Source organism: Argopecten irradians, chromosome 10 (assembly GCF_041381155.1).
Source record: "Argopecten irradians isolate NY chromosome 10, Ai_NY, whole genome shotgun sequence".
NCBI lineage: Eukaryota > Metazoa > Mollusca > Bivalvia > Pectinida > Pectinidae > Argopecten > Argopecten irradians.
Genome location: NC_091143.1, coordinates 4,417,306 through 4,443,518, shown reverse-complemented (window position 1 = coordinate 4,443,518; position 26,213 = coordinate 4,417,306). Strand labels below are relative to the sequence as shown.

The 26,213-nt window shown below is 37.3% G+C and overlaps 1 protein-coding gene across 1 annotated transcript in view; it reads right to left on the bottom strand.

Moving 5' to 3' along the window:
• The window catches only part of LOC138332941 (lachesin-like), a 99,859-nt gene that overhangs the window by 19,692 nt on the left and 53,954 nt on the right, over positions 1–26,213 (bottom strand). The window contains exon 2 of the mRNA XM_069280995.1: positions 18,475–18,581. Within this exon, the coding sequence (XP_069137096.1) occupies positions 18,475–18,581 (107 nt within the window). The remainder of the gene's footprint in view (positions 1–18,474; positions 18,582–26,213) is intronic.

Genomic DNA, 26,213 nt, shown 5'->3' with positions numbered 1-26,213 from the left:
CCGGCTGTTTGTATGGACCTAAGTCTCTCCTTACCTCGTAATGATAATGATACTACTCTTTTATCGCTTACCACTGTAGAGAGACTAGACACCTACAAGGTACGGTCGCCTCGAAGTATTGTTGACCGTTTTTCAATCACCTACGTCTACAATAGGCAGCTATATTATAAGTAAAAACATTCGAAGTAGAAGCCTGGGAAAGGAGAGTCTAAATGTAGTTGATGCGCATGACTTGCGGCAGTTATTGATATAAATCAGATATATAAGGTCAGTCAGTCACAAGGGAACAAAATGATATGATGTCATCTTTTTACCTATTTAGCGTTACGGATTTGGGTATATTAACAGTATTTTAATGGAACAATTCAGTCTAAGAGTACATTAAAATTTGCACATTTATAAGAAAAAACCCAGTTGTAATGAACGCGAAGTTACCCAGTTTTACTGTGATATGCAAGTTAAGCCCACTGTGGTAAAATGTATATGAATCGTTCAATCTCACTTGCTGTCCGCCATTAGACATTTGGTCGGACGTCTTAGTAGAGTACCGCATTTTTTGTCAAGAACTACTTAAATCGCTACAGTAGTGTGTTTACCCCCCTGTCTAAAAAACGATTCCAACAACTCCTCGATGGTTAGGTATTTTGTTTGTTTAACTTACGTGTCATTGGCTCAGGTATGAATATAGCGTATATATTGTACCTGCTGAATGGCATTGCCAAACGATTTGGAATTTCAACGGTTTCAATTTAAATACTTACTTTAACAATGTCGTGGATTTTTTTCAATATTTTATGTTTATATGTCTTATAAGAAATATAGAGCAATACATCTATGCCATATTTTGCGTCGTGTTTATTAACCAAATTAAGGCTCACTTAATTGCTCCTTTAAGAGTACATACATTGTACCATGTTACTTGGTAACCACAATGGTGTCAACGTATCTAAAGATATATATAAGCAAAATACCTAACAAGCATTTGAGTAAATCGATTTTTATTTCTATATTTTGTAAAGTCTTATGTTTCTATAGTCTGATGTAGCTCTACTTAGCATGGGACAAATCATTATAAAGCTAAATCAACATCCATGCTTGTGTAATATTTGTAATACTCATGTCCGGAATTAACAGATGGTAGACAATACAGCTCAATTAGTTTATTTCCCAAGGTCTGAATAATGTATACATGTATTGGCTATGTCACAAATGTATTGTATTGAAAACATATTTCATCCATACATCCATTGGCATATCCGACATTTCGTGCATTGACATTCTAATTTTTACAACAGCTTTGTCGTTTCAATGGAATTTAAGGCCAAAACGCTTAATAAGGAAATGCGATAAATTAAAAACTCGAAATAAATAATGAAATTTTGGGCAAATACCCAACATAATTCAACAGTTTTAAAAATTGATAGGAAGTAAAATGTTTTATGTATTGTCCGATGTTCTTTTTCGAATGAAATACACGTATATTTTCTTTCACTCACCACAAGGTTTTATTTTAAAATGTTTTGAGAATATTATGGTATTAGTAGTATCGGTAGTAGACACCGAACAGGACATGTTGTCGGTCGTAGTAGGTGACCTGCATATATACTGTATACATATCCGGCTGACCTTTCCTCTTCACAGGATATGTAAAAATTTAACTGAAATCAATTGCTTATTTAGAACAGTTTGCAGTCTTTGCACTATTCACAGTTTCAAACACCAACGACTTCACGACACCTCGCCGGCTGTTACCTTGGACACGGAGAAACAACAAATTAAGATATATACTCAAATGTTTCGGCGAAGTCGGTTTGTCGTCTGGGCCAATAACTAGACAAAAGGAAGGTCGAGCGTGAAGACACTGGAAGCATGTTTAGTTACAAGTTTTTTTGTGTGTGACTGGTTTAGCAGTGTCTCGGGAATCAATTAGCCGATAGAAATAACAACCGGGAATTTGAGGGACGGTTTTACAGCACGTGGAATGATACTCAACACATATATAGCTTAATTGCTCGTCTGTCACCTGTACTTACGCTACAATCAGTCAATACCTATATACTTCGTCATCCACCGCCCCACCAGGTCAGAATATGACATTTATATAATAATATTTCGAGATACAAAAGGAAAATAGTTTGTACGTTCTATAGTATTATAGTTTATCTATGATCACACACGTTTATCATCTCGTTATTTAGAGAGCAGATGACGTAAATAGCCTATGAAATATTACAAATTATTATTCATAACTTAATTAGAAAATAATACACAACTATTTGTCACGAGGTTCTATCCATTAACATTAGTAAAGTAAATACGTAGCGAAAGAAGACAGAGGTATGTTTTAATGTAGATATGTAGGGAGACGACTACGCGGCGGTATCCCTCTTGTCAGGTTGTCATGACTGCTACACTATGTTATTAGTTCTTGACGAATTCTTGTGTTTTTTTGTTTTTGTTTTATTAAAGTTTAATAACAGCCAGTGTCATTTCAGGACGGCCTCCCATGTGTAATGTCCTATTAACAGTCAGGGTCATTTCAGGACGGCCTCCCACGTGTGCAATTTGTGTAGCGAAAGAAGACAATAAAAAAAGGACCAATATTCGTCAGGGTAATCAAATCCTCTCGGATTTCAAGGAAACAACAACAAATAAAATGTACCAATTATATCATCACAAATATCTAATATATTGTCTTACTTGTACAAGTTGTGAATCAATTCGTTATTTATCTATCGTGATACACTGATGGTAGAGTTTAAAACTTTCATTTAAAATGGACTTAAGAAAATACCTTCGTTTTGGGGCATATTGCTGTATCATTTTTGTAAAATTACTTATTATCACACATACTCCCTTTTAAGAAAGAAAAATCTTCCTTGACCAAATCTACTGTGACAGACGACAATCTTTATGAAATCGCGCCGACGACAACAGGTCCGTGACGAATTTAGGGCACCTGACCATACTATCGGCAACATGCTGTCAAAAACAGCGAACAAACACATCCGACACATTATACTGGCTTCCTTTATAAAATAAAACTACCACTATCATAGACTATAATCAGTGGTACGAAAATTGAAACTACCACTATTATAGACTATAATCAGTGGTACGTAAACACTTGAAACCATGATACACAAAGATGTGAAAAGAGCATTGGAATGTCGTAATCAAACACCATGACCATAGCAGCGGTTCGATTATGGCGTCACAACAAGCGTAAAATGTCGTTAAGCGCTTCTGAGGAAGAACAGAATCGAAACTATTGTGCTATTTTTTCGGGTGTAACTTGGGGCCTAGAATTGTTAAATAATACCTGTATGATGTGGTCATTCTTATTATGTAAACAATTAAATGAAACATGGTTTCCAAAATTATCGTATTTGTCTAATTGTTTTATGGTGTTTTTCTATGAAAATGTATACAATCTAACTGTTGACAGTTTTATCCGGAAGACATTTGTTAAACTTAGTAACATTTGAGTCTCTCGCCTTTCACTTGTTTCGATGTCATAGCTGTTTTCTGCCATTCTTTTGGTACATAATGATATTAAAGTGACTACTCACATAAATTCTGCTTACACATCTTTTGTATCATGCTTTCATATGTTTTTGTACCCATCTTTGGTATACGAAGATATGAAAAAAATTACCATGATAAAAAGCTTTAGTTTTATTCATATCACTTTGCCGGGCTCTAGTCGGCCTTCGTATGTTTTGGCCAAGAGACAGAACACAAACTGACTCTCACAGGGGTGAACGCTCAAGTGACATTCATACGTGAGGCGGTGTACAGAGAGGCGATAGGAAGAAGACGAAAAGATAAGATCCTAAATATAGTCGTCGACGATCATGCAACAGTTAAAATTTTAACGCTCTACATGTAGTTCCAAGATTGATGGACTAAGCCGAATTCATCAGAGGACGCGCCAAAGGCAAATGCTGTGCTACAGTCTAGCTGGTACCTAAAGACTGATGACTTAATGATTAAATGAAATCACTGGTTTGTTGGTGACCTTGACAAGTAGAGACCTCGTGCTGTACTGTTTGCAATGAATCTTAATTTGGTTCTGCCTATGTGTTGGTTATTCTGGAGTCATTTCACTACACACGGCGTATACTCTACCAGAATTGTTGTCCACTTATCTATGATAAACAAAACAAATCCTGCAGGTAGGGCGTTAGAATTGTACCTGCTGCCTCTATTGTATGATCGTAGAAGGCGACTACATTTTGGATATTATCTTTTCTCTCTTCTTAACGTCTCCCTTAACACTACATCACATTTGGCCTTTGGTTGAGCGCTCGTCACTGTGAAGACGGTTATGGGCTCTGTCCCCTGGCCGAGACACACCAAAGTCTACTAAAGTGGTTGTTTCTGCGCCTGGTTAGCGCTCAGCATTAAGCGAGTGGAACGCCCGTTGTCGGTATAATTTGACCGGATGGAGTGTGCTGCTTGGTGTCTTTGGTGGCATGCTTTAGTTGATATAGCACCATAAAAAGGGCAAGCAAGAGTCCACTATACAAGACTACACTGCACTCTCCCAAAACACACACCACGCACACGTTAATTAATCAATCATACAAAGAAACAGACCTCGAAAGTGATTGGTGTATGTAAATATGGTTTTCAGTTTATGCTATGCTAAATTACAAATGTCTTGATGGGTGTGCTTGCTTGCGTGAAAACTTTGATTGTAAGCATTTCCAGGAGATTCATTGCTGGAGTAGAGCTGAAAACCAGAAGTATGTAGCTTGATACAATTTTGACTGGACAAAATACGAAGGGAACATTGATCTCTGGGTAATGGCAAATGCTTTGTTTGCACATTGAAACAGGTCATGATATGAACAATTGTCGTAGCCTTGCTTTCCATCTTGAAGTATCGGCCTTGACCTCTGGAGCGAGTGGTCAGCCACACCACGCTGGTAGGTCGCTAGCGCAGATTTGTAACTGTGCCGCAGGGACAGACAGAGCACAAAGAGGACCTTATTTACCAATTATAGTATGTCTGTAGTGTAGACAACATCGACAACATACAAATATATATCTATCGATTAAAATATTCATTAAATTGGATTACGTCAAAGAATATAAATACAAGAATGATATTATAGATCTAAACATCCAAATAAAGTCATGAATATCAATCGCCAAAATGTATCAATATTGGTCTACGTCTGTGCATTAAGCACGGAACAGACTGCCTAAATACGCCACAAAATGCATAAGCTCATGTCATGACCTTTTTTCATAGTCCCAGAGATGAAATAATTCGGAAAAGATCCATCACAATATTAAAGAGTGTTATCTTTGAAGAGCGGGCGTCGTGCCTTTTAGATGAACAAGAGGGCTTCAGTGACGAGCCAGGGATGCTGATGCTATGTAGAGAGAAGGTACTGTGTTCCCGACCAGTGATGGAGATAGCTATGCCTCTACCGCGCGGAGACAGGTACTCCCCTGGTACCTCGGTAATATAAATAGCACCAGATAAGGCGGGTACCGACGCCAATGCCAATAAAAGCAGGGTCTCTCTATGTGTTGGCCTGGTAGGGCTGGATTCTGTCCTCGCTACAGACCGGGTATACTGAAAGGCACTCCTTTGTTCTGTCAGGGAACTACAGAACGGGTATATTGACGGGCACTCCTTAGTTCTCTTTAGTCAGGGAACTACAGACCTTGTGTACTGACGGAACCTCTTTAGTAGTGTTTAGTCAGTGAGCTTCAATCTGGGTATACTGACGGACACTCCTTGGTTTTGTCTAGTTAGGGAACTACAGACCTTGTATACTGACGGACACTCTTAGTTCTGTCTTGTCAGGGAACTACAGACCTTGTATACTGACGGGCACTCCTTAGTTCTGTCTAGTTAGGGAACTACAGACCTAGTATACTGACGGGCACTCCTTAGTTCTGTTTAGTCAGGGAACTACAGACCCTGCATACTGACGTGCACTCCTTAGTTCGGTCAGGGAACAACAGACCTTGTATACTGACGGGCACTCCTTAGTTCTGTCTAGTCAGGGAACTACAGACCTAGTATACTGACGGGCACTCCTTAGTTCTGTTTAGTCAGGGAACTACAGACCTAGTATACTGACGGGCACTCCTTAGTTCTGTTTAGTCAGGGAACTACAGACCTAGTATACTGACGGGCACTCCTTAGTTCTGTCTAGTCAGGGAACTACAGACCTAGTATACTGACGGGCACTCCTCCTTAGTTCTCTCAGCAAACTACAGTCTTGGTATACTGACGGGTACTCCTTAGTTCTGTCTAGTCAGGGAACTACAGACCTAGTATACTGACGGGCACTCCTCCTTAGTTCTCTCAGCAAACTACAGTCTTGGTATACTGACGGGTACTCCTTAGTTCTGTCTAGTCAGGGAACTACAGACCTAGTATACTGACGGGTAGTCCTTAGTTCCGTCTATTCAGGGAACTACAGACCTAGTATACTGACGGGCACTCCTTAGTTCTCTCAGCAAACTACAGTCTTGGTATACTGACGGGTACTCCTTAGTTCTGTCTAGTCAGGGAACTACAGACCTAGTATACTGACGGGTAGTCCTTAGTTCCGTCTATTCAGGGAACTACAGACCTAGTATACTGACGGGCACTCCTTAGTTCTCTCAGCAAACTACAGTCTTGGTATACTGACGGGTACTCCTTAGTTCTGTCTAGTCAGGGAACTACAGACCTAGTATACTGACGGGCACTCCTCCTTAGTTCTCTCAGCAAACTACAGTCTTGGTATACTGACGGGTACTCCTTAGTTCTGTCTAGTCAGGGAACTACAGACCTAGTATACTGACGGGCACTCCTTAGTTCTCTCAGCAAACTACAGTCTTGGTATACTGACGGGTACTCCTTAGTTCTGTCTAGTCAGGGAACTACAGACCTAGTATACTGACGGGCACTCCTTAGTTCTCTCAGCAAACTACAGTCTTGGTATACTGACGGGCACTCCTTAGTTCTGTCTAGTCAGGGAACTACAGACCTAGTATACTGACGGGCACTCCTTAGTTCTGTTTAGTCAGGAAGCTAAAGACCTTTTATACTGACGGGCACTCTTTAGTTCTGCCAGGGAACTACAGACCGTGCATACTGGCGGACACTCCTTAGTTCTGTCTAATCAGGGAACTACAGACAGGATATACTGACGGGCACTCCTCCTTAGTTATGTCTAGTCAGGGAGCTACAGACCTTGTATACCGAAGGTACTTCCTTAGTAGCGTTTAGTCAAGGAACTACTGACCTTGTATACTGACGGGACCTCCTTAGTTCTGTCTAGTCAGGGAACTACAGACCTTGTATACTGACGGGCACTCTTAGTTCTGTCTAGTCATGGAACTACAGACCTTGCATACTGACGGGCACTCCTTAGTTCGGTCAGGGAACTACAGACCTTGTATACTGACGGGCACTCCTTAGTTCTGTCTAGTCAGGGAATTACAGACCTTATATACTGACGGGCACTCCTTAGTTCTTCAGGGAATTACAGACCTTGTATACTGACGGGCACTCCTTAGTTCTGTCAGGGAACTACAGACCTTGTATACTGACGGGCACTCTTAGTTCTGTCTAGTCAGGGAACTACAGACCTTATATACTGACGGGCACTCCTTAGTTCTGTCAGGGAACTAGAGACCTTGTATACTGACGGGCACTCTTAGTTCTGTCAGGGAACTACAGACCTTGTATACTGACGGGCACTCTTAGTTCTGTCTAGTCATGGAACTACAGACCTTATATACTGACGGGCACTCCTTAGTTCTGTCAGGGAACTACAGACCTTATATACTGATGGGCACTCCTTAGTTCTGTCAGGGAACTACAGACCTTGTATACTGACGGACACTTCTTAGTTCTGTCAGGGAACTACAGACCTTGTATACTGACGGGCACTCTTAGTTCTGTCTAGGCAGGGAACTACAGACCTCATATACTGACGGGCACTCCTTAGTTCTGCCAGGGAACTACAGACCTAGTATACTGACGGGCGCTTCTCCTTAGTGCTGTCTAATCAGGGAACTACAGACTTTGTATACTGACGGGCGCTCCTCCATAGTTCCGTCAGGGAACTACAGACCTTGTTTACTGACGGGCACTCCTCCTTAGTTAATTCTAATTAAGGAACTACCGCCCTTGTATACTGACGGGATCTCTTTTGTTCCGCGGTCTATAGATTGGGTATACTGACGGGCACTCCTTAGTTCTGTCTAGTCAGGGAGCTACAGACTTTGCATACTGACGGGATCTCCTTTGTTCCGTGGTCTATAGATTGTGTATTCTGACGGTTACTCCTTAGTTATGTTTAGTCCGCGGACTACAGAATTGGTGTATTGACGGGCATTCCTTAGTTCTGCTTAGTCTGGGGACTACAGACTGGTATACTGCTTAGTTCTGTTCTATTAGGATTCAGTCTAAAATGAGTATTTTTAATATTCTAAAAATCGAATTAAAAAATCCGATTTCTAAGGGTCCGTGAAAGCGTGGTATTGAGAGGTGTTGTTGAGAAATATTTACGACAGCTAGACAGCACAGTTACTAAGGTAGCATTTACCATGAAAAGGCAAACACAGGCTCAGTCGAATGTTTTTAAAAGACAGGAATGTTTCTTAACAAACATAAGCCACGATCTGCTGACTAAAAAATACAGAATAAATTGTAATGTTTTATTTCAATCTTCCTCAAGCTATTAAAACCTTCATTAAATTTATTTTTATATTTGTTTTTTACCGATAATATTACTATAGATATATTACTATTTTTCTAAAAAAACCAAGTCTCCGAGGTATTTAGAAACTCACAAATTGTTCCTGCAGACTGAACGAGTTGATGGCATCAGTCATGAAGTCTGTATTTAATTTTGTCCAACACTGATTAAGTATCTATTATAACATTTTATGATATACTTTATCAAATATTATAATAGATCTATTCCTAATTGTATCGACCATATGTTTACACAGGGCACGATTTTCTTGGAATTCCTTGGACTTGTTAAACGTAAATGCAGTTTCCACGTATAATACGAAGCTTTAACTATATAATTGCTTCTTATTAATCTTATTGAATCGTATGAAACCTAAAAGAAACGATATTTATCAAATAAAATATTTTTACACTCGGCATCAGCCTAATTCATCTCATTGTCTTTGACTATCAGGACGCTATAGCCTACACAGACCTATTAGTTCAACTGGACGGACCAATACGAGTGTTAATTGCACGCCCGCATTTAATTTGGCTTTTCCATCATAACCATTGGCTATAAGCGGATCAAAGATCAATGGAAGACATGGTGGGCCACGCGTGCCTACCATTAGTACAACGAACCATTTCATGAGAGATCTAACTTGGGACATAACATTTAATGTCCGTTTTCAAATACAACTGAAGTGTTATGATTAATAATTTCAGTGTATTTTAAAATTAAAAAAAAAAAGAAAACGTTTTGAGAATGATCAATGTTTTATTTTGGACTATGATGGTTCGTTTTAGTCAGTTTGACCGACGCGTCCATTTAAAGAATTAAGTGTGTTTGGTCTCAATGGATTAACACGCTAGACCATCAGCTCTCCAAAGCGGAAACCCCATAGATGTATGCTATTCGAAGCTTGTGAATTGTATCACTTTATATATCATCTGTATCAATATATAAAGATAAACCTGTCAATCACATAACTGAGGCTTCATTCGGAGCGGTGTAAAAAGGAAGCCATGCAAAGTTTGTCCGTCAAACTTCAATATTTATGTCTACTTTCAGTCAATAAAATCGTAAACTTAATAATTATTCTAATACCGCTGACTATTGGCTTAAAAACGGCTATCTTTCCTCTCCGGTCCCATCCAGGCGCAGTTCGTACCCACTGTCGGCTGGTGGAGTATATATCGGCTGCAGCACGCGCGCGTTTGATGGACGTTAGGGTGTGATTATAGATTTAACCCTAATCACAGGCCGTCACGAGCTCACGTGCACAATAACGGTCGATGCGACTTGAAATTCTTCGAAAAAAGAACAGTAAGGAAATAAAGACAAAACGTTGTTTGTCAAACAAAAAAGTTGATTTTACATCGCAAAATAGGCAATAATGGATTAAACCTACAAGATACAAAAATCTTAAATGGATGGGAATACTTTATAACAAAAAATCGAAACTTTCAGGTGCATAACATCGGTAGGACTTGTGTAAGAAAGGAATCATTTAAAGGATATTAGGTTTTTGTAAATGATAGAATGTACTTTGGAGTAAGCTATAGGCAGCATAGCAACTATCTGTTGCTAGACTAACGAAAGAGTTTTGGAACTTTTGATGAAATAGTTTACACGCAGTCGTCTTGGAGTGCGACTTAATGAAACAGGGGAGACGGGTGGTGTGTATTGGAGACCGTAGAATGAGTTATAGCTAAATCTAAACTTTTAATTTTATTGTTCCCATTGGTTTTACAAGTCAAATGTACATATGTACCACACGACATGGGAGTCCGTATGCTAATTGTGATTGGGGAAGAAAATTAATGTTTATGTGTGTGTACTTTGAGAGCCGAACAAATTGAAACTGTGGACTGCTGTCTACATTTTCCCCAAAAAGTGCACACGGACTTCTAACATCAATCGTTTTTCCCTGGCATACATAAAATTGTATTTTAGTATAAAACTGTGAAATGGAATCCCTTTTCTTTTTCCTACTGGTATGATGTGTTCTACCGAAATAAAAACTTGCCATGATATTGGATATTCTGTCATAATCCCAACCCAATACATTGTTTAAAAAATCACTTACGTTTTCAAATTCCTAGTTTTTATAAGTAGAGAGACATTTGCTGGTTTTCCTACAGCATTAGATGGAAGTCAACTGCTCTTATCGGAAATCTACCGCCTTAAGCTTTAAACTAAACAGGTTCATGGTTCGACCCGGAGTCAAAATCTAGTTCTGACGAATTTAATATGAAATCATCTATTGCAAGCATTTTCCTCCAAAACTATATAATTCGGACTGCCACTAAGTTGTTTTCGAGTTTATATTTAAGATCTGTAGTATTATCGCTTCTCAAGCCGCGTCATGACCTTTCATATAAGCCATGTTTATTGTGGTCTGTTCCCGGTCTTTATGCCATTTGTGCATGCTAATGGGTCAGGCAATTACATGTTGACTTCTACTTTCTCAAAGTTAGTCTCGTGCAAACCTGTGGTCAGACGCACGCTTGATCTGGGTTACGATTGCGTTTGCTGTCAAATATGTCTGCCCGGACATTTTTGATATTTCATTCGTTGATTGATATAAATATCTATAATTCTGCCGTCCTGTTGGTTCTATTGATAAAACCATTTTTACGTCAGAATCAAATTCACCATCTTAAGTATTAGATATACCACGAGGATAACACATCAGACAGGACCCTTCAAATATTTCTACCACAAGACCAGAAATCGTCGTGGACCAGGGAACGCCACATTTCTCCCATCACATACTGTGTTCGCGGCGACGTCACGTTTTCAAACAGAGACGTTTTTCACGACAATTTAACTTCGCGGTTATTTTCTTATTGCCCACGAAAATAGATTGTTGTACAGTAAAAGCCATTAGAACTCATTACTAGGCTGTCATATATTCAACTCGATCCGTCTAATGACGTTTTGTGTGACCTCTAAGTCATCGTTGATATTGATAGTAGAAACAACATGGCGGACACCAAACTGACGACATTACTAAGTCAGATTACTTGGTTTTGGTTCTATATCCTGTTTTGGTTTAAATGCGCTGACATCTTGAAATAATCTTGAAGTTTTAAAACACTCCCCATTAGTCAATTTATGACCTGTAGTTCCATGACCTAAATCTTGGCGATACTCTCTTCCCTTCGTAATAAAAGGTTATACTTCATAAGCAGCCAGTGATATGATTTGTGGTTCCATCGTCGCCAGTAGATTTTCGTTAGAGACTGTGCCATGACAGCCTGGCCTTGATTTTGAACGGCAGATTTTGTGGTTGCATTGGAATAGACAACGCCTTCCTCCCAAAGTATTTTTTTGTTATTTCACCACTATATTTCACCACTATTCAGTAATTTTCTTTAATAGCTTCATTTACTATTTCTTGCTTGTTACCCTCTGGTCCTTTGACTGTCCATTTCCTTACTTTAGAATAACAATAACCAAATCATCAAAATGAATTGTTTATAAATCTGTGTGTCTGTTTAACCGGTCAAGCAAATAAACATTCTATCACACCCACAGTCTAATCAACACGTTTCTTCTCATTCTTGTCGCTTACTAAATGGCATACATTCTGTATTTCAGTTTGGGTTTTCAGCCAGAGATATTAAGTCATAATCACATGTCTAAATCATATTTTAGAGAGTACGAATAGGTATTAAATACTGTAGCTACCCGTCAGACCATTAGGGTATGTCATTTTAAGTGTAAATTAGGGATACTTCCTCCGAGCCGTTAATGGCCATACCAGTGAGATCTATAACGGTATACCTAGTCCATGTACCACTCAGTGTTCAATAATTCAGAATTATTAACGCAGTTTATGACTTAAAACAACATTAAATTCTGATAAGCCTTCTAAAAGCGTCTATTGGATCCGCGCGACCTAAAACTCGGTTACATAACACGAGGAAATATTTTTCATTGTGAGAAAGACACACCAATAAAAATGGATTATTAGTTTATCAATCCACGGGAGACCGGCTTTGACCCAAGTTAATGCTTTAATGCTGCTGCTTCAACCCTTAATCAAGTCATTTTTTTCAAATTTGACAGAGGTACCGTTCCCTGAAGGTTTGTGGAGGACATTTTCTGTAAAGGGATGTAAGGACCGGAGGGCCACTTTGTATGACCACTCACACGTACCACGGATGACTCAGAAAATGGATAGCAGCCATTGACTGTAAGTTGTCCTGGTGTTTGGTATTAGTAGATTCTTACAGAAGTATTTTCGCTCAATTTTCACTTTCCAGTAACATTTCTTTTTTAATATTTACCCCGATTATTTAGTTTATGAATCTACTCACAATTATTTCAAATCCATAATAAATAAATAAAAAAAAATCTGAAGAAAGATCCCGTTGTGAACTATTCAGACATAAGACTAAATAGAAGTCAAATGCAGGATAAGTGGCTCCCACTTTTAAACGAACCGAAGTTAGCCGAGAATGTAACGTCGTTGCCGAGAACTCCACGTGACTGCCGTGAACTTTCCGATTTCTGTTCGGCAACAATCGTAACTTTTATGGCGACCAGTTTCAAAAGAAGGAATGTGTACAAATATTAAGTGTTAACAACTGCTTTACTAAAGTTAATTAAATTTATTATCAATAATCTTAATATAATTCAACTATAACTACATCTACAAATGGTAACGATATTTTTTGCAATAAATACTTTACGTATCATTTAATGCATGCAATGTGATGGGTATTCGTGTTTTGCACCCTTGCAGTACTGGAACTCTTGCTCTTTTCATAGTTATATCTCACTGAAGCTTGCCGCTAAGGACACCACCACGTCACACTACACATTCAACGGGCAAACCAGTCTAGCCGATCGGTAAACAGAAGAAGAAATTGCAGTTTCCATAGACTATAATGTATCTCTGCTAAGTCTTTCTTACAGAAGTGAATGATCAAACATTGAAGCTGTGTCAAGGAGACTAAGGAAGAATTACAGTCAAGTACAAAGAATAGGAAAGAAAATATCCAAAATTTAGTCGCCTTTTATTATAACGATCAACCTGTAAGGTGTTTTATAAGTTAACCAAGTCTTATTTGAGCATGAAGTTTGTTGTAGAACGATAATGAGTACGATTGAAATAAAAGCATATTTTAATCAAAACATTTTGATACAAAAATATGGCGCTGTTTTTTTTAAACCAAAAGTTCAATACCAAAATGTTTGGTTGATATAAGTGATATACGATATACGTTTCAGACGATTCCATAACGTTATCTGATAAATAATAATCATGGAAACAAGATTCAAACAAAGACGCATGCTGATCAATTGGATTTCGAGTTTGAATGATTTGATTGTCTTGCATGTAAATTTTATTAGAATCCTTGATCTGAATATGCATTCCTCATTAATCTTCAATTTCATCAATTTTTACAAAACCAACAGGCAGTGCCTATAACGGTTCTCTCCAGGTAAGAAAGAGTATATACCTACAATTTGACAAAATACTGGTGTAACAGATATTTATAAAAGCTCTAAGAAAGATAAACATGTATCATTTTATAATTATCGATTGGTTTTTATATTAATACTTTTTGTATCCCGTGGCCAAAAGAAATATATCGATGTATACAGAACCATAATAAATAAATATCACAAGCAGTAGCTACAACTCTGCAGGTATTAAAACACCCGAAATAATGTTATACCCAACGAGTTAATGAAAGCTGTTTTGATAACTAAATCTATAAATCATAGTTAATAACTATTAACCATATAAAACCATCAATGTTTCATCCACTGTTACGTGATTAAATGACATGTTATGATATACTTCATGTTACACAACAGGAGTTAAATTCAGTAAATGATACCTTAAGTCCTGTAAATAATGAAAGTTAATGATGAAATACTAGTAGCATGGGCGCTATCTCAAGATATTCCACGCCAACACAATTTGATGTATATGTTTTTACTCCTACACCCTGTCGAAACAGGAGGCTAATGTTTGGTTCGCCTGAAAGGCAGGCAAACTGGTATGGTATTAAAACCGACTTAATCTGTAATCAGTTTTTGCACCTGGTTTGGTTGATGTAATTTAAGGACATGTCAGGTTTAGGCTATGGAAACTGAAGTACCCGGGAAAAATCACAACCCAACGGTCAGTACCTGGCGACTACCTCAGATGGTATTCGAACTCTAATCCCCATCTTTGCTATACACTGACTACGATCCGATTACTCCTCTTCACCTATGAAGCGGAGTAGGCAGATTGTACCCCTTTGTCTAGCGACGATGTTGAAAGCCAGTGGTTGAAGGTCTTGTGACAATATGTCGGGTCATTTGAATCATTTGGTCACAACAGCCGCCGGTAGGATTATAAAATTGAGGAGGCAGATGATTTAATATCACATGATACACCATAGTCATCCAAACAACACACCGCACACAGGGGAAACTGTCCTTGTTAGGTGTTCTTAGATATAAAAAAGAAGTAAAGCAGAATTTTCTAAAAGCGTGTCATAACAAACTCCTACGTCCTGATTTGAAAGTCGACAGTTCTCAGAGAGTAAGAGGTTTACATATTATCAGTGTTTAAGTGATTAATGCGTCCCGTATTTAGATATAGGGGGAACACATTAGTGTTTAATTAAAATCTTTACAAATAACCTTGGGGTGTGTTAAATGCATACACTTAGTCATTGTTGTTGTGCTTTTAAGGGTAAAATAAATACAATTTTGCTACATTACTTACGTATGCATTTCTGTGTAGTTTGATGTTAATACCGTCAGTGTGTAGTTATGCCGTTTTTTACGGCATTATAGAACGAAATGATACTGTTTATGACAGGCACCGTGTTTTAACTTTTTATCTAGGATTCATATCCATCTTTCGTTCGAACTTACAAAATACCTTTGCTTTGGAAATCAATTTCACATTTTTACAGTGAATATTTTGTTTCTACTTAAATGGCAAATTTCTAAGATTTTAACGATTTTTAATTATGATTACTGATGAAATGGCTACTTCACTGGAGTACAATGAAGTTTCACATTAATGGTTATTTTACAAGTGATTCATGAGCAAACATGTACTACACAACAGCACAAACCAGGCTGCAGAACTCTAAGTCCCAGTTTCAATTGAGACCTTGTATTCGTCACAGAGAAATTCAAATTTCATTACCAGGAGCTTTGCCAGCGCTTTTTACGCAAAAAAGTCTTCTGAATGCGAGGGTAAGATTCAGCAGTGAAGCGAAAAACACTGATTCCGAAATTACCCTTCTAAACCTTATAGGTCGCAGAATAAACGAATGTTGCATAATATAATTCGTCGCTTTGGGGGCAAATTTGTTAAATCTTTAACGAAACGGTGTTTGCAAATAGTGCCATATATCAAAAGCAATTTATTCTAATAGGGCCCCGATCTGCTAACGTGATATAGCTACCAGAAGCTCTTGACAGCGTAACATGTCGCGGTATTACCGACAACCCATTCCTGACGAGGAACAGGGTCTAAGCTCGAGCAAAATCAGCCAATAATTTGTTTTCTATATTTGTAGCTTCTTTTGTCAATTATCCCTTCCAAAAACTGGCCTGCAATATTGTAATTAGATAAAGAGACATGGGCTGATTTATTGGTGTAATATCATCGCTGACTTCAAATGTAACATTAGCGACGTAATTGAATGATTTTTGTCAAATTGAGAATAATGTTGCAAGATTTACGCATCATTAGATTTTGCGTTGCGATAAGTTTGTATTTTATATGCCAGAACCCTAACCACGATCGGAGGGTTTCTACTGCATTTACATAGAAAAGAGTTAGGTGAGCTTCTATTTACAACATGTTGAATTTCCATAGCAGCTTAAACACGTCTGTTATCATACCTCGTTATAGCCAAGGTCTAATTGTTAATTGATAGGCCTGCTGGTTATTGGCGAATCCGGGCAATAAAAAACAGCTTTAGAACGGTATTCAAACCATTAATGTATATTGTATGACAAAACGTATTTAAATTCATGGCACATTGCACGAATGTTCACATTGTCATATGATCATATTAACTATTGTCACTGCGTATGGATTTACTGGATGAAATAGCTAAATGGCCCGTTCAATAGAGACTGAGAGTTAGGGATTTGATTAAAGATACTTTCACACCTTACAAATGTATTGCCATGCAGTACTGATTTCAAATAATAACTGGACCCAGATCTGTCAATAAATTTGTTTGTTTGATTAATTAACGTCCTATTAACGGCTATGGTCATGTAAGGACGGCCTCCCATGTATGTGGTGTGTTGCGTGTATGTTGTGCGAGGTGCATATTTTGGGAGACTGCGGGATATTCATGTTGTGTCTTCTTGTATAGTGGAACTGTTGCCCTTTTTATAGTGCTATATCACTAAAGTATGCCGCCAAAGACACCAAGCAACACACCCCACCCGGTCACATTATACTGACAACGGGCGAACCAGTCGTCCCACTCTGTATGCTGAGCGCTAAGCAGGAGCAGAAACTACCACTTTTATAGACTTTGGTGTGTCTCGGACAGAGGACAGAACCCAGAGCCTTCCTCACAGGGGCGAACGCTCAACTCAAGGCCAAAAGTGAGGCGGTGCCAAGAGAGGCATTAGGGAAGATAAAGTCAGTTAGGAAGAAGAGAAAAGATAAGGTCCTAAATTTAGTCGCCTTTTACGATCATGCAATAGGGGCAGCAGGTACAATTCTAACGCCCTACATGCAGGGCTACTGTCAATAAAAAAGACGCGAACGATTCAGAAACATTGGGATTATTCTTATGCTTTTCAAAAATCATTTTGCCCTTGTATATTACGTTGTCCTTGCTGTGATTTAGAGTCTGGATTACTTTTTTGTTTTATTATGTCGAGATGAACTTAAGTTGAATGCCAATCTGTAAAGAATGTGTTTGTTCTATCCTCGTTTTATGTATCTACAATAATACTCAGGCTGACAATAGTGTGACTGTAGGAAGCTCATGTCATTAAGTCATAATGTCGTAATTCAACAAATATACATTTTATATTTCAATACAAAATAGTGAAAACAGGTTTTTAAAACCGCAACACTACTCCTTTAAAAATAAAACTGTAACATTAATAGTTTTTAGTATTTTATTCATTTTCACTGTGTCTTGTTTTGTTTCATTTTAAGAAATAATGTTGACAGGTTATCTCTTTAAGCATACGCTTTGGTAATCCGCGATTTCCTCGTATGAGTATTGATCCACGAGATCATTGCCAGCAGCCCTCCCCATATTCACTACTACCATACATTTCCATATATACTTCCCTGTATCCTAATGAGGAGAAATACCATCCTCGTTAAAACATAATTGGATCCTGTGTCGTTTACACAGGAAATCTATCAATTAATTAACTGAATCAATGATCTTACGTTAAATATACACAACAACAAGCTATTATAAGGCATCTCTGTTCGAAGCAAGCAATTTGTTCTCGAGAGGAATTTTCTTTTTTTCCCTCTTCTTTTCTTCTCTTTCTACATTCGTGAAATCCCAGAATAATCAGGTCAATATTTTTAAAGGAATGGATTGTTACAGGTGAATATTAATCTTCATCAAGAATCAAATCGATAACGGCTCAAAGTAAAAGGAGTAAATAGCGATATAGTGCAATTGCATTGTATGATTTTTTTTAACACTGTGTGACTGTAGCATGGCATGGTCAGGATATGGCCAGTGTGTGACCGCGGTGCTGGTGACTGGTGACCCTTGATAAAACACAGTTTACTTACCTTATGGAAGCCAAGCGACTGGACAGAACAAGGCAAAATGGCAGTCTTTCCAGCTATCGCCGTCACATTCACAACCGGGACGTCAAAGTTGGGCTCTAGGGTCTGGGCTTTAACGAAAAAAAAAATAATACAAAATAAATGTTCAATCTCCTAATTATCTTGTTAACGCGGGAAGTTTCTCTATGGTTATAATATGATACTGGTTTTTAAAAGTACAATTAGCTGTATAATGTGACCGGGTGGAGTGTCTTGGGTATTAATGACAGTATGTTTCATCGAGATAGTACTATAAAAATGACAAAAGTTTCACTATTACAACACAATATAACGCACCCTCCCTAAACAAGGTTATTCACACACACAACAAATTGCATACAGAGAAGGTCTTCCTTAAACTAACATTTCTGCTATGGATTCAATAAAGATGATATGATATTCGGAATAACATTGTGTTATACATGTGTAGCATTGGTCTATTGTATACAACCCGTGATTCAACAATATGATGCATAAATAAAAGTACGTGTTCGTGGTTACTGTAGAACATCGTCTAAATATTATACAGTGGTACATATGGAGATGGAATATTTTGAGAGAATATGTATGCCAGTTAGTCCAGTAAAGGAAATGGCATTAATATTTACTGAAAAAAATACGCGTTTCAAGCTTAAATGTATTGTAAATCAACTTACTTTCACGGTAACTTAATGTCGCGTTTTCATGTCAAAACGATGTTTTTAAGGCAATATAATATTGCGTTTTCATGTCTAACGATGTTTTCATGGCAATCTTATGTCGCGTTTTAATGTCTAACGATATCTTCACGGCAATCTTGTGTCGCATTTTCATGTCTAACGGTGTTTTCATGGCAATCTAATGTCGCGTTTTCATGTCTAACGATGTTTTCACGGCAATCTAATGTCGCGTTTTCATGCCCATCGAATTTTAATGGTGATTTCGTGATTAAAAATAATATGGTTCTATTTTAGATATAGTATATTTCCGCAGCAATTAATTTCCGCGATTCTTATCGCTTGTGAATTAAGCGAAATCAAATCGCACGCGAACAGAAGTTGACTTACAGTAATACATGTACGTTTATTTTGCAAAAGGTCTTATTACATGTAATTGTCTTTAATGGATAGTGTGAGAGGATAGCCTTTCATTGTAGGTTTGCAAACGAAAGAGTACACGGTTTCCCACAATTTTCGAGTTCCATACCTTTTATACATGCTTTAAGCTTTTTGCTTTCCTTATGGTATTGTAAAGGTGTCTATTCGCCAAGAAATGACATTAGGCTTTTAACAGGTCCTTTATGTTGTGTAAACCGTTAAATCTAGACCAAACTTCCGTTCTCTAATCTAACCACATTTCGTCACGTGTTCTTCACCTCCCTGTTATTCTATCTTCATTAAAACTAATTAATACATTAAAGCAATGAGTTTGCACCTAAATAGGTTCTCACCATCGGTAAAATGGGATCTGCATTCTTAGTTAATTGTGAATGATATCCCTTCGATTCAAGCACCAGAAAAAATGAATATTACAATGTCGTGTCGCACGCCTGGAACTAGCAATATCTTTTCAATTTCTTTTTTATTTGACGTGTTATATGTTGCTATGCGGCTATGTCGACAGAAGAAGTAGAACTCCCCAATCATCAAACCTAATGGAATTAATGTAATACACGTGTCTCTTCAACTTCAGAACATGTTCCAGGAATTTCTATAGAGAATGATAAAGGTTAGAGGGAGGTCAAACATTTTAGTATAGAGGTGCGCCAGAACAAGGACGAAGGCGAAACTTGAGTCTTTGGATAAATGTATGACAGGCAGCGTTTGAATTACAATACAAGATGTTTTTTTGTGAGAACACTAGAACGCGACTGAACCCGGAACGCCGAAACGTGTCTGTATAGAAGTATATCGGTACGAGGTCGGAGTGTTTTGCTACAAGGAGTGCATCACAATGGCTGACCATGATTCCTGTTCAAGTAATGCATTCGATGCTTAAAATCCATTAGTAAGAATGGCAATAGTCGGCGATGTATCATCGGAACCATCCGCAAGTCGTACGTCAGGGTTTTTAATGTTCTGGCGACAGACCATTTAGTCCCTGATGATGGATATAGATATATTACTATACGAATCCCCGCTGCTTAACTGTGACATATGACCTCGACATGCAATTAGGAACTCTCCAAACAAAGAAGGAAAGAAAGCATCGATTTCGTAGTAAAATGGATGGTATGATAGACGAGGGGCGCTGTCGAAAGTTATATTTCATTATAGCCGTATAGGAAGGGACCTGCGCATGGAAGAATGTTGAAATGTTCACTTTTTGCGCCAGAAAACTAATTATGGGAAAGCAATACGCTAAGCTGGTTATCGCATTCTCACTGGGCTTGTTTGTGAATGTGTATGATGAACAACCCGCCTATCAATGTTTGACACGTTTAATGAAATAAACGGAATACTACGAGGAAGTCCCCGCCATGTTACATACCTAATACAGAGACATTCGATTATCACTGCCAAGAAAACTGAAAGATGGAGACCAATATTTGCTCAGCGTTTTTCTACCATTCATGATTAATTGATTGCAGCAAATGTTGATTAGGTAATCGTTGAATGGAATACATTCTCACGTTCGATTTTGAGTGTGGTAATTTGTAGTCCATATCACAGTCATCATAGTTTAATTTCACGGTGTTTTGTATGTATGGTCAGTGCGTGCAGCATATCTTGTATTCACATTCATATATCACACCTAAACCGTTAAGTGTGTGTTAAGGATAATCCCTATTTCACTTGACTTTGATTTGATGTGGACTCGATCGTCAATAAGCATTACCCAATACATGTTTGCTTTGTGTAGTAAAGCCAGCGTGCGTGAAGCACATCTATATCATCTTAGTATACCATTCGTTAGTTTAACTTAGGGATAGTAGCGTGTAATAGTTGTTATATGTACGAGAGTTTGGTAACTTACATTGTGTTGTTGTTGTTGATTGACAATAGGGATATTATGAATGTGACATGTTTTTGATGAAAGAATGAGATAAACCCCCAAATCCATAGACCTGATTACAGATATGTGTCTCAAACCGAAATTAATCTTTCATTTATAACTGAATATGTATGCATCCGGACACCCAGACCACTAGACTGTTAGGTCGAATATATAATATCCAGCTTAACTATCGATACTCAAAAGAATACATATTCAAACAATGAATAATCAATTCAGAATCAATATAAAATCAAGGTGTGTGAAAGTTTGAAAATAATTTCAAATAACTTTTTAAAAATACTATTGACATTGTGTTTTTGAGTGATATTTTTCCAGACATGTGATAGTTTGAAATCAAACCCTATTATTCAGTATGAGCGTGTCACCATCACGACTGTGGCATAACCGGACCAAGTATACTGGATGTCTGGAAGATGTCAGATCCGAACACGCCCTCTTGGGATAAAATAGGAGCCATTACACCGACCCACAGAGATTCTTTAAAGGTTAGCACCATTACTTAGCCAAACGTAACATCAGCTGGAGGAACCGAAACAAAACCAGTTATTTTAAGGGCACTATAAAAACAACAAACAGCCCATAGCCCAATTTTCTTGAAACTTTGCATATTGAAAGTACTACTACTTGTCCCTTTAAAATGACAATTCTTTTTCCTTTTGTAATTTTAAAAAGGCCGAAAGGGCCGGAATTCTTTGTAGTCATTTTCATAAAAACTACCTGCAAAAACATGCCAAAAAAGGTTAGCCTTTGTTAAATATTCTACATTTTTTATTCATATATTTAACTCATTTCTTTTAGATTTTTAACGGAAAATTTTGTTTGAACAAATATTTTTCACGAAAAAGTAACACTTTTTGGAAAAAATTAAAACGAAACATTGCTTTTTGTCATCTCATTTCACCCTGTTACTGGTTTTGTCCACAATTTTACCCCCATTTAAAAATACTCCCATGACATTTTCTGTCTATGTGTAAATTAGGTTCAAAATTAAAATCCGGGAAAACTGTTTTTGAGTGATTTCAAAGTAGAGAGTGCACGTAGCAACAGACCACTTCTTTGTTAGTATACCTAGTTATACATTTCCAGTTTATGATTCCAGAGTCCGATATTAGTGAAAATCAGTGTACAGTAATATTTTTCATGCTAAATATCATGGTGACACATTTTGAAATATTGGTTGCCATGGTAACAAAACGGAGGCCTCTGATTGGCTGAAATTTAAATGATGTCAGAATTCAGTGAAAATTGGTATATAAGGTTACGAGGTATGCTGAATAACATGGTAACACTTTCAAAAAGATTAGTTGACATGGAAACAAAATGGAGGCATCTGATTGGTTGAAGTTTAGATATTGTCAGATTTAAGTGAAAATTGGTATATATGGGTTATAAAATATGCTGAATAACATGGAATCCTTTTTTTAAAAGATTGGTTGTCATGGAAACAAAATGAAGGTCTGTGATTGGTTGTAATTTAGATATTATTAGATATAAGTGGAAATTGGTACATATGGGTTATGAGGTATGCCGAATGAGATAGGAACAGTTTTAAATACATTGTTGCCATTGTTTCATAATAAAAGCCGACTGATTGCTCAAAATTAAGTTTGTAGCCTTTGTGGTGGTGGTATACATACTTCATTTGAAAATCAAAAGTAACTCTGTTTCCCTATTTAATCATTTTTTCGTTAATTTAAAATAGTTTCTATCTACATAAAAGAGATGGATAATCTTAATTTGTATCTTTTCAGTTTAAGCTGCGGACGAAAATATACTTCTTTCCAATAATTATTTGATTTCTGATAAGAAAAGAGAAACTATTTGTTTCACCCAAGAGCATATCTAGTTGTTAGGCTTTTTTGTACTGTTAGGGAAGATGCATGGATAGAAATGCTATAAATTTAGAGTACATAGTATATATGTTAGTTAACAAATAATTCTATCACTAACTGTTGTTTTATTATGGTGTCTATGATCAATTTTAAATTTATGGTCAACTAGGGCAAATATTGTTTTTTTTTTAAATTCCCCTCACTACATTACAGCCAATGAAATGCTATTTTCCCGGATTTCATTTTTTGAAAAAGTATTTGTTAAAAGAATATACCTATAGCATGTTTTTAAAATGGTTTAAAAGTGTGGACAAAATCGATAACATGCCAAATATTTCGAGCAAACCCAATATCCTCAATTTTTAACCTGAAAAAAATTTGATTTGTTTTTGCTTCAAAAACAATTTGTCGTAAAAATAATTCGTAAACATCATTATATCATTATAAATGGATATGAAATAAAGAATGAAGTATCTTTTATCAACAAAAATAATTAAAAAAAAATAAAAATTATGTTCAAAAGATGGACACAAGGGGTCTCCTTGCCACATACCCAAAGAAATTTTAGAAAACATCATTTCAGGCCCTTTATGCCTTTTTAAAACATACAAAATAAATAAATAGCACATCAAAAGTAGTTATGTACCTAGACCTTTAACACTGCAAAATTTGAAAAAAATCGGCACGTGGGCGGATTTTGCAACCCCACCTTTGAATATGGGACTTAGAGAGATTTCACATAGTCACTTGTTGCACTACACTTAAAACATATAGAAAACCCCTAACATGATCTCATTATGGTCAATACCCTTTCCAACCCACGTCCTCTAATGCTTGTTCATGTTATGAATCTACATCCAGGTGTCGCTGTAAATAATATTACCATATTTAGACAGTCTAGCATGTTATACTATAAATACAGATTTTGTCCTATAACTTTAGCCTTTGTATGGAACCTACAATATTACAGCTATGAGACAGGAATCGAAAACCAATGATCACATTAAGGAAAGATCGTCACCAATTCCAAGGCCAGGCTGGTGCTAGTTATGGTCGTAACATTTCACAGAAACAGGGTTAACACTTTCTACAGTGTACCTCGGAAGCAATTCAAAAACGTGATGGAAGGTTTTCTTAAAACTTAATATGTTATAATGATGTCTATCAGACGACAAACACACAGCTTTCAAGGTAAATGCATGTAATGAAAAAGGATTCGTTTCCGTTGAAACACAGTTAAATGGGTCGTTGATTAAGAAATAGTCCCACACTTGACAGCTTATGATTATCGTTGTGTGTCATTGTGTCATTACTTATGTATTCACATCATATTCTATTGAATAACCTCATTCATGATTGAATAGTAACAAGCAGTTCTATTACTAGTAGATTTATCTTAATAATACAAACTACACCTTATTTATTTTTGTAAATCAAATTGTTTGTCTGTAGACTATTATCTTTGTTGTTGTTACTTTTTATGACTTATAGCAAGATAAAGTTTGTATTATATCACCTGGTTTTGCATATGTCACTAGTATAATATAACCTGGAGCGCTTTTTATTGGCTTTGCCGAACAGGAAATTCACTGTGATGTCACGACAGCAACAATAACGTGACATTAGGATTGGATAACAAAATGACTGCATTCGCTGGATTTGTAACACAATGTGACATTAAACATTTTCGAAATGTAGATGGTTGTAGTATTGTGATAAGAAGTATCTTAAATTTGTGGTCATTCACATAAGATTTTATGAAACTAGTCTCGAAGTTTTAAGTTTTGTTCGTCAATACTCGCCAAAACACCCACTTTTTAGATTAACTTCATCAAATCTCATATGACACGAACTCTCAATTAGATCGGATATATACATATTTCTGTCATACCTTCGAGTAAAGTACTAGTTTATATCATTGAATACAATCATGTCGCCTGAGGATGGGTTACGTTGCCTCCCATGCTATACAGCCTGGTGAAGTCACTGCGTCAACAACATTACTGTTTTGTCGGTAAGAGTTGAGCTTCATTTCTACAAATCAGCAGCATTTTCATTTTTCTTTTTCGTTTGTATAATTGACTAACCGCCAGTAATTGTGTATCCGGATATAAAACCCGGTTCCGGATCCTATGTTATGTTATTATAGTGCGACCTCGTTTTCCTGTTGTTCATCTGAAGAAACACAGTAAAGTTTATTGCTGCCTAAATCGAAGTGTGTTTGCGGTATTTGTCACTCACTGGCGTGGTGGCAGCGTCCTACGAACTCAGAAACATTTAATTATCATCACAACAAAACAGGTGACAGTATAACCGCACCGCAGTGTAATTGCTGCTGTGTTTACATGCTCGATTTGAACGATGGCGCAAAGGGCTCCGAAACAATGGTGTCTTACAAAAACAGAAACTGTCAATTCTTTTGAGAACTGGAAACAAAACCTTATTTATACACTCTCCCTTGACCCAAACTTTGCCCCGTTCCTCGTTGACGTGTTCATTGGCTAAAAAAATCAAGAAACACACCACACAGGGGCTTCGTGAATGACGGCGAGGATTTACCAAGGGCGGTAAGGAAAACTCGTGAGCAAAAAGTGACTTCTTTAGAGTTAATGTTAGGCCAAATTGCCAACTATGCCCCGATCATTGCCAGAAACACCATTGTTAAGAATTCAACATCAATTTCTTTCATTTGGCAACAAATCCGCCTCCATTTCGGTTTCCAATCAACAGGAGGGCACCTCATTGACTTTTGTGCCATTAAATTAGAACCAACCGAAAGGCCAGAGGACTTGTACCAAAGATTGATGGCATTCGCGGAAGACAATTTATTACGACGCGACTCTGGTATCGCCCATCACGGCGAGGAGATTGATG